General features: G+C 40.5%; 2 protein-coding genes across 2 annotated transcripts in view; one reads left to right on the top strand and one right to left on the bottom strand.

The window, feature by feature from the left end:
• Positions 1 to 6,604: 6,604 nt before the first annotated feature.
• LOC131690047 (EEF1A lysine methyltransferase 2) lies at positions 6,605 to 7,462 on the bottom strand. Its single transcript, XM_058975506.1, has 2 exons — positions 7,138 to 7,462; positions 6,605 to 7,085 (listed from the first exon to the last, which is right to left on the bottom strand). The coding sequence occupies exons 1-2, from the start codon at positions 7,346 to 7,348 to the stop codon at positions 6,622 to 6,624; spliced, it is 675 nt and encodes a 224-aa protein (XP_058831489.1). The 5' UTR covers positions 7,349 to 7,462; the 3' UTR covers positions 6,605 to 6,621.
• A 2,326-nt stretch (positions 7,463 to 9,788) lies between these two features.
• The window catches only part of LOC131688457 (staphylococcal nuclease domain-containing protein 1), a 28,134-nt gene continuing 27,552 nt past the window's right edge, over positions 9,789 to 10,370 (top strand). The window contains exon 1 of the mRNA XM_058972725.1: positions 9,789 to 10,214. Coding sequence (XP_058828708.1) covers positions 10,146 to 10,214 — 69 coding nt within the window. The 5' untranslated portion in view covers positions 9,789 to 10,145. The remainder of the gene's footprint in view (positions 10,215 to 10,370) is intronic.

Below are 10,370 nucleotides of genomic sequence, written 5' to 3'. Positions count from 1 at the left end.
GACCTTCATCCATCCTCATTAACTAAGATTTGTGGATGCCTTTGGGATTTCTAAATTTCTCTTGTCCCACAAAATTTATCATTTTTTGAGCGTCCTCTGACAAGAAATACTGTGAAAATCGTTGAAGCTACGCGATCTTTCATAAATACCAACTTCTAATGCCTAAGTGTCTGTCTCTTCTCATTGCTATTCTAATCTAAATGTCCCCTTTCTCATTACCCAGAATGGGGTAATTCGAAAGAACTCTAACTAATATTTGAATTTGGTAATCTGGTACAATTTTTCAGATAAAGCCCTCAGTAACTCCCATATTTTACCCACGAAAAACAAGGAATGCTTTCCATGCTTCATCGTTCAGAGAGCCTCCTTGAAACTGTAACGATGTGGGCATGATCGTTGATAAGTAAATATAAACCCAAACGTTTTGTGGGGAAAGCTTCTTGCAGCACAGCCTCTTTTATAATTGCCCTCACAACTACTGCCATAATAATTAGCACAGAAGCTATTCATAGCTCTCATCATCTGACAAACGTTACTGTGATATTCGCACTACAATGCTGTCAGATAAATTTGTTTGATTAAAGAACAACCATGACGTTTATATATCGTATTATCATTTCATCGCGACCGTCTAACGTTTGAATTTGAATCTGTTGTAGCCGAAGAAGGATTCCTGGTTCCGTGTATTCCGATGAAAGGTTGAATCAAGTACACAACATAGCGCTGCCACCAGACGAAATGTTGTTTCTCTCGTTATCCGTCGACGAACCGGTGCCAATAACCGCGTTTTTCAGCTTTCATCAAGTTTTTCATTTGCGTTTCTAACGTCGCATATATACGGAAAAATTCAGGCGATCTAACGTTCAAAAAGTACTTATTGGACCTTTTCGCATACAATTCTGAGCACTCTTTGCCCACCATAGAGTGGGAGACTGTCCACGGTTGTTTGCGCCGGGTCTCGTTTCATCTGATCTTTAATCGCTGTGTAGAGAATCAAGCCAGTCAAAACCTTATGCGCTTACACCGGAGGAATTTCTTGTTTTGATTCATTTGTTTCGGATATAGTGGACGCATAGCTCTTTCAACCAATAGGCACACTAATTGTAGCGAGGTCGAGGATAACGATAAATCAAAAACATTTGACCGCGCTAGTCGTGTCATTTCCACCATATTTCAGATGATCGTATTGGAATTGTCGCGAATATCATGCAGTAAGATAGATCGGTTATCATCGTGAAGACAACCCGACGGCATACCGTGGGAGTTGAAGTCTTCTAGAACCAGCTGAGGTGCGATGTATATCGGAACAATGTCAATAAGCCTTTGCCTTTGATTCGGATTTGACAAGCGACAACTTGCATACCTGGTACCGAGCAAAGGCTCTTATTTTCTTTAAAAGCTAATCCGATTGAAGTAATAGCACGTTTTGATCTCCAAAACGCTTCTCCATAGTGTTTTCTCGGTCCTGGCGAATAATGTTAAAATTGTAGAAGATCTACGTCCTAGGACAATAATAGGACTGAAATATAAAGACACTTGGAGTTTTGGATGTCCCATGTGTACTTTCCGAGACAAGAAACCACTTTTTTCGGTTTTGTAAAAGCATCCATCAAGGGACACTCTCAAGCCTTTACAAGGAAGCTTAGGAGAGGATTTTCTTTCGAAAATTCATTCGGTGGCGTAGCCTTCTTCAGTACAGTCGTGATTCGCTGGTTGGACATTTTTTAACTGGACCGCTTTTTAGTTGGACCTCCGCTAGTTGGACCATTGTCCAACTAAAAAGCATCTGAATGTCAAAATCTTATGTCAAATTTACTTTGACAATCAATCTGACAATTATTAGAGATGTGAATAGATGCAATTACACTACTAACGTCTCCTTTGGAGAATTTTTGACATCTGTCAGTCGGTCCAACTAACCAATCAAATTTGTTAGTTGAACATTGGTGTGGCCCAACCAGCGAATCACGACTGTATTTCTTTTCGAAGGTTTCCTAAAAAAATGCTTCAGTTTTACCTGCATAATTTATATGAGGGATATGTCTACAGTTCATTAGGAGAAGGAGAACTTTTCATGATTTTCTCCGTATTTTATACACCGTGCCTTCTTTCTATAATGGGTAATTCTATGGCTCAATGATTGCAGCGACGACACTTCATGCCCCGCAGCACAAAAAGGCCAACAGGTAGGCAAGAGCCGTTCAAAAGAACAAAGTTTGGAAGAACAGATCCATCGAGAGGCTCGAAATGAGACTGATGAAAAATAAATTGTTTCCTTATACTCCCCGAATTTTGCTTAACGTAGTAACTTGCATACCAGAACATTCACTGACTGAAGCAAAGGGTTCTGGAAGAAGCCAACTCCATATTTCGTACATAAGGTTCCTCTAGGAGACTACACCATCAATCTCTACTTCCCGGGCGGGTACGTAGACAAAATACTTCTTCGTACACAATCGAGTATTGTTTAATCAGATCATGCGATATATCGATGATGTTAAATGTTCTATCTTTGGCTCGGAAGTAGACCATCCAAGGACCGGTTATATTAGATGGATATAATTAGTATCGAAAAGGAGACTTATCGGTATTATTTTGGCCTTCGGACTTCCATTAAGCCTGAAAGGATGCCGGTCACCGGAGATACCTTTCCATTATCCAACACTATCAGTACCCGCGAAAAGAAAGTTTTATCGCAAGAAGCGGAAAATTAATGCAACGAAATTTAAAATGGAGTAATTGGTACTTAGCTGTGGAACATTTGTAGTATTAGTAATCAACAAGCATTTTTTCGCTGCGCCGTTAACAAAGGATGTTTTCAAATAGAAACCAGTTATTATCAGGGAATTTTCATTTTTAGTTACACACGCCCTGTCTGAACTTTCGTCAGTACAGGTAGAAATCATTTCGAATCTTACTACCCACTTGAGACAAAAGTTTTCCACCGGCCCTGGGACGAAGCGAACGACACAAATAGTTATTTTTTATTGTGTACCTTGTTTGAAGAACAAAAGAAGCTGTCACAAGAATTCTTGCTGTCGTAATTTGTGGAGATGAGTGAATAACAGAAGCAGAAGTGGTGCTCCGGCCAAATAATTGATGACTCGCATAGGACCGAGTATTCATGAGGGTGAACATTTCCTGAAGGTGTGAATGGAGATTGGACTTTCGGAAGTCGCCCTTGCCACTTCAATAGTGTGGTTAATCTTGTTAAAGACAGCTGAACGATCCGTGTAGATAACGTCAGTTTTAAGGCAGTCAGACTTAGCATCTGTCACATATAGGTTGTGAAGAACAGAAGATTTTTAGATGTTCCATGCTGAGGCTCGGAAATGTACTGTTCGCAGTGGCTGAAAATGGGGTACAACACAACCGTTTTAAGCAGCTTAGGAACTGCGCTTATAGCGTTGTAATACCACAGTAGTTACCGTCTCCCTTTTTCATCATCTTTTTTTTGAACTGGAAACATGAAGGAGGATTTCCAGAGGTCAGGACTCCGGTTGTTAGCGACAATTGAAACAGATGCCAAGAAGGTTCAAACCATCCAGTTTGATTCGCACCCACACCTGCTTGACATAGACCCCCAAATTATACTTAACAGGTGCGCTTTCAATCGACGATGAACAGCCACAAGTACCCAGCCGCCGGTAGCTATGAGACTGTTGCGTGAGCTACGATCAGTACGGAAAACATCGTTGTTGGCACCAATTGCTTGCACTGACAAAGTGCTATCGCTAAGCCATGTCTCTGTGAGGGTGATTATATCGAAGCATTCCTTCGAACTTGCTACCAAATAATGGTCGATTCCTGTATTCATACCGCCGACATTCTGGTAATATATTTATAGGTTTGAATGCCGCGGTTGACTGTAATCAAGGAGCTGTTCAGATAAGTGCTTGCAATAACAAAATCAGGTTCGTACTTGCGTTGGTATCAATTTAGAAGACCCCCACACAGTACCGGGACGACTGGCGAACGCTGGCTGCAATCTGGGACGGGACTTGCCGATATTTTCCTTTTCTTTTTTCTTTTTATTCTATCGTTCGTCTCGTAAAGCCAATCTTTTAGCCTCACATAGTTTAAATGGACTGCCTGCATTTGACGTTCGAGTTTTTGCTATCTGCATGTCTCGTCTCAGGCTGCAAATAGCTCGACTGTGACAGGGGATCTACGGCTTCCATAGCGCTAGCTGCATTGCGTCCCAGGGTGCGATGAGTCACACCAGCATAGTATAGAGTGCTTAGTCCTTCCGTTGTATTTGTAGAGTCGAATGTGCTATGAACAGACAGACGCTCGCGAATGACACAACAGCAGTCTAGTACTCTTGGATAGGCATAAACGAGACCTCCATATACTCCAAGTTGATAGGCAGGCGAAAATCGATGCGAGCAGCAATATCATGCACCTGCAAAAGGGGTTGATTTCATCGATACCAGATGTGAAGACATGTCTTCATTTTGAAAACGTGTGAAGACGAGTTTTTCATTTTGAAGACAATTTGTTCAGGTATCTGAAGGATTTCTGGCAGAATTCAAAACCGATTCCGAATCTTGGTAGCTGAAGACAAATGAAGACATTTTTCGATTAAATGCGTAGACATTTGAAAAATACACCTGGTATCCCTGATTGATTATTAACGGAGGTAGCATCTGATTGTCCAACTTCGGTATTCAGGTAAATATTTGCCTGATACCACAGAAACGAATTCTTCATGTTCACCGAGTTTACTGGAAGGCAAAAGAGTGATGTCGACATCGCTTGCATCGTTTTTGCTGGATGTCTGCAACTGTAGTGCATCCACAAAAGAGTCCATGCACTCGGCTAATGCTGCGTTGGTACTGTTAAAGGTGTTACAAGCGTCGGGGTCAAGTTCACCGCAAGACGCTTCCGAAATTTTTTTACAGCATATTCCTCAAATTCGCGAGACATGATTCCTTCCGGCCATGACGATGGATCAAGTGCGATCATTTTCAATGTAGGATGCAAACCGATCTTGAAGGAAACGAAGCCCATGGTACTGGCATCGGCTCCTTTAGTCACCAATGTAACAACTGCGGGGTCCTGCGTCAGTCCCGGGTTCACTCGCACCATTGCAGGAATCTCTTCGTTGGTCACATTTGGTCGTATACCGGACAAATAGAGCCATTTGGTATCTCACAAATTGCAATGACTACGACATTCTTCCCTATTTGTTTCGAACCTGATTGGCATTCAGCTGCTTTTTGGGCCATATCGAGTCCACGAGGCAGTTTCGCCACTCGAAAAGGTTCGATTGGATGCCAACGCTTGGTTATCGGTGGTGGCACAGGTGGAGACGATTTCAAGAGTGCTGATTCAAATGGACCTTAGTGACAAATGTAAACAAACTGAGTTATTTGCAGCACAGCATGTGATTACAACATAGCTAACGAATACCGAAAACCAGGATTCATTATACACAGTATTTATCAAAATAACAAGCATTATATAAAAAGTCGCAAAGTTTTCATGATCATATTTTGAAATTTTGCACTTGAGACCTTTTAAAATGAAAGGACCTATGCGCAAAATATTTCAAAACCTCTGCAACTGTTCATAGGCGCCATGCAAAAACGACGCAAAATTCATTTCATTCCTTGTTTTCCCCACTGCACATAGGTACCTAGTAAAAACGTCCTAAGCATCAAAATAAAAGAAATTATTTTCTTCTGTTCATGCGACTTATTTTCGAAGTTGAATTTAATAAGTATAATAAATTAAATGATAATTGGAAAGCTTAGTTATTCTAAAGTAACATGCCATTCGTTGGTTTTAACCACTTCCAGCCAATGATTTGTTAATATAAACTAAAGTTTCCCGCATTTTTTTTCTGCAAGACTTCTGTTAAATCCAGTGCAACTATTTACCATAGTAATGAAGAACATTCGTATTCCGGTGCTCATTTTGTCGAAAACTTTGAAGAAATTCAATATTCGTCGTAAGAGTTACCTTTGCTGAAAAAAGCCGTATGTGCAGCGTCGTATGATTCTTGGGCCCGAAAAGAAGACCTATGTGAAAGGTCCCATAATTTTCAAAAGGACGCATCATTCTAAAGCGCTTAAAAACTACACTAGCACTAAACATTTCATGTTTTTAGCATTATTTACCTAAAGCGCATAGTCCTTAGACTATATTGGCATAATTGTTTCATCAAAACGCATATTTGTTTTCTAATAGGGATTTGTTTTAGGTCCATAAAACTTCAGCCTCGTTTTTCTCAGTTCGAGCTCAATGTCACTTAGGACCTTTTGAATAAGTACTCTTGATTTAAACATTTGTTTTAGTTCCGTCTGTGAACTGTGCCGTGAGTGACGTCAGCGGCAATTTTTCATCAGCAACTTTCGTTATGAAACGAAGATGCAAGTGAGCACACTTATCGCAAGTAGTTTCTGTGCGTAGTGAAATAGCGCCAAAGAGCACACGAAACGACCGAAGAATAAGCCATATGGAAAGTGCATCCACAATAGCCACGACAAACCACAATCTTTTCCATGCTCACCGATATTATAAAATCGCCATTACGTAGGCAACACGCGACAAAACTTTAGGAACGCGTTAGTTTTGTGAAAATACTTTCTCCTCCAACTTAAAACTCATAAAGCTTTATTGCTTAGTTTTTTTACTGAATACAACGGAAGTAACCACATTACCCACGGTACCGCCGAATGTAAACGAGGGTGTCGGAATAACCTGGTATAAACTAAAATGCTTCTCGAAGCTTTTCACCAGCTCCAGCTGAGTCCAGTTGCAGGAGGTAAGAATAAACAATCCGTCGTCTTTCAGCAGCTGATCAACGCTTTGCATGTAGCTTTCCCGCATGGATTTCGAATCCTCCGGATGTAAACTAATTGCATCATAGGTGCCCTTATCGTGAACGATTTTGAATTTACCCAGGGTCATCACATCTGTTCTATCCAGTAAATCAACCACTTTGTAGGTGATACACATATCTTGATCTGTACATATTGCTTGGGCAAGCTCAATCGCTCTAGGTGAATAATCTACTCCGGTAAGATCACTGTAACCTTCCCGAGCTAGTTCCACTAACATCATACCGTTTCCGCAGCCTGAAATTTCAAGCGCGATTATGGAATATTGTAATATACATACCATACTCACCCAAATCAATGATAGCGTCATCTTGACATATTAAAGCTTCTTGCTTTTCGATCCATTTGATAATTCTAAGTTGACTATCTTCGTCGAACCAGACTTCCCCGACGTCCCCATGGCTTTTGTAGTTTTGAATTTCCGTTTCGTAGCTCGTCTCCCAGTATTCTTTAGTGCCTAACTCCGAACTCTCTAGCTCTTCTACCGGACTATCAACCATAGCTTTTAACGTAATTCTTGTAAACTAAACTATAACAAATGAAAACCTAGCCGAGTCTACACAAACAATCCTAAACTTGCCGGTTCTGCTTCAAACGCAACATCATGCGATGACATTTTGAATATGAATCTCGGCTCGCATCCGAGATGTGTCAAATCGGTCAAAGAGAATAAGAACTATTCTCTTTGAAATCGGTAATAATCAGCTTGCATCTCTGAAAGCGATCAGTTATCCAGGACGCGTGCCCTTCAAATTAAACGGTAAAATCTACTGTGGTGCATTCTAATCAAAGATAACCCAATATAAAGAAAAAACCGTCCAAAGCTGAAATTCTCGCGTGTTTTTTGAGAAGGCCCATCAACGACAACCGGTTTTCATCCAAGTGAAGAAGTTGGCCGTTAGAGCATGTTCAGGAGTGTTTCAGTTATAGATTCATAATTTTGACAGTTCCATAAAATAAAACTGAAAATTTTAAAACTAGAACTTGCTTTCCCCAGCAGGAGTTTTAGCGGATGTTCTATTCAGTTTAAAATTCAAGCCTCGCCATGCCTTCAGCGTTACTACATTCAAATTTATTTTTCCCCAGTCTATCGGGTCTAAGTGTCTGTGCTGAAAGCTTTGCATTTATTTAAAACACAGTTCTAAACGTGTTTTAAAATCAGCAACGAATAGAACGGCATCGTATAACAGTTTTAAATTTTAAAACTAAACTGTTCGAAATTATAAAACAAAACGCTCTGCTGGGGATGTGAATGTTTCAGTTCCAATTCTACTTTGAAACTCCTATACAAAATAAAACACTCCTGAACATGCCCTTAGAGATGTGAACAGATGCATTAGCAAATCAAATTCATTAGTTGAGCAGAAGCTGTCGCCCAACTAGCGAATCACGACTGCAATAGAAAAAGTTGGATTGACGATGTATAGTTCAAATGGGATTCACGTTTTGAAGCAGTATTTCTTGTGACACTAAAAACTGGAATCTAACCGCACTGCGCACTTGCTTTTCTTCTATTAAATTCTTCTCATAGACTGGTTAGTTGGACTGGTCTGCCTCACTTGAAATACATGTGATTTGACAGCTCGCAGCTTTCAGTAGCAGTTTGATCACTCGCATTTTGAAAGTGCGGAGTCCAGGTTGGTGGGAAGTGCGCAATATCCTCTAAAAGGTCTCCGACAAACATATGATTACGGCTTAAAAGCCAACTGTCAAACTTCTCTTTGAAAGGAATATCAGACAAACCGTTACTGGCTAAACACAGTTCATAGCAATTAAAGAAAGAACTTTTCTCTTTTGTTTACTTTCAACATCTGTGATTAACGAGTAACATTTTGTCTGGAATTTCCTTTCAAAGAGAATTTTGACAGTTGGCTTTTAAGCCGTAATCATATGTTTGTCGAGAGGTGTATTGACAAAAGTATTGAACGTGTAAGGAACTATATAGCAACAACTCGACAAAATGCTAAATTAGACCGAGACCCAGTCAAAAAGGGCAAGCTGCTGGCTAACGGGGGCCTATTTGCCAACTCGGATGCGCTAATTGCCCTTCAATTTGCCAGCAAATTGCTGGCAATTGGAGGGCTATTTCAAATGCAACATTTGGGCGATTTGCCGCCGTCATTTTTTGCCGCCCAACCCGCTCTTAAATCGCCCACGGAACGCGCCATTTAATCGCCCTTAATTGCCTAATATGAAAATTTAAAATAATACTTATTTTCGGATTCATTATTTACTCACACATACTTATCAATATACTAGGTAATCACCACCAACTTATAAGAAGAATCAAAGGTAAAATTAGTATTGCACACCAAAACTTATCACAATCTAACGCTCATTAAGACTTCAGGTCAGAGATCTTGTTCCACTATGCTTACACATGATTCCACAATTTTCTACATTCGTTGGCTAAATGAAGGGCACTAGACAAACAAAATACAAGTGAGAACACACCAATTGTTCAAAAAACAATTTTAAGCTTAAGCCAAACATGAACCGCCATGTTTGAAAAACGCAAAAAACAACCAAGCCGCCAGAAAATTTGTCTAAGTTTTGAAATTGCCTTTAAATCGCATTCGCAAATTGCATTTGTTCCTAGGAGCAATTAGCACAGGCGAGTTGAGTCAAACGTCAAACTTTTTAAATCGCCTGACCATGTTCGTCCGCATTTTTTTTTTTTTTTTTTGACAATGGACAATATAACACATTGCAATAATTTGTGAGAAATCAATCGATTCAATAGTTATTTTTATCAGTGTAACATGCATAAAAATGTGTACTGGGTAATAATAACATAAATTTTGCGTATCAGAATCTTTAGCGTGTAGACAAAAATAACACTGTTCCGGATATACTCCAGTATATCGAAACTTTCAATAATGACGGATAAGTGTGATAGTTTTGCGCAAATTAGCTGTCACTGTCAGCCAACAGGCACTCTTTCCCTTTCGCTCAGGTTTCGAGTTGGCCATCGGAGCGGAGCTTCTCGCCTTTGCATTTCACAGTGCTGCGGCTTTTTAGTAAGGTCCACTTTTTACAGCGATCTCGTGCCGTGCAAATGCAACAACCGTAAGATTAGTGAGAGGTGACTGCGTGTAACTTTACTACGTGTGTCTTTCTGGATCCGCCGGATTCCAACCATTACCTAGTGCTAAACCAGCGAAAGGACTTCCCGCTGGAGGACTGCAATCTTGTTTTCGCCGTGTTCCATCCGTGTGGATTGTGAAGTGTTCCTTTGTTGAGTGCGTGTGTGATTCGTGACCCCTCAAACCGCTTGCAGAAGGAGGAATTCAAAAGATGAGTGCTACTCAAGCTGCTGCCGTCGCCGCCCCTGCGCCGGTTCTGAAGAAAGGAATCGTCAAGCAGGTTAGTATTTCCGGGAAAGTGACGAATAATGTCTAATCTAGCAGGCTTGAAATCGATGCATAAAATATGGTTTTTCTTTGGCCGTTTGCAATCGTCTTTCCTCCTATCGGCAGACTTTTTTTGCTGCTCCTGCTGCTGCGGTGTTGGTGCCAACTT

The sequence above is a fragment of the Topomyia yanbarensis genome, chromosome 3, assembly GCF_030247195.1.
Source record: "Topomyia yanbarensis strain Yona2022 chromosome 3, ASM3024719v1, whole genome shotgun sequence".
Classification (NCBI taxonomy): Eukaryota; Metazoa; Arthropoda; class Insecta; order Diptera; family Culicidae; genus Topomyia; species Topomyia yanbarensis.
Note: the sequence above shows the minus strand (reverse complement) of the source record. Positions and strands in the feature narration are given on the sequence as shown.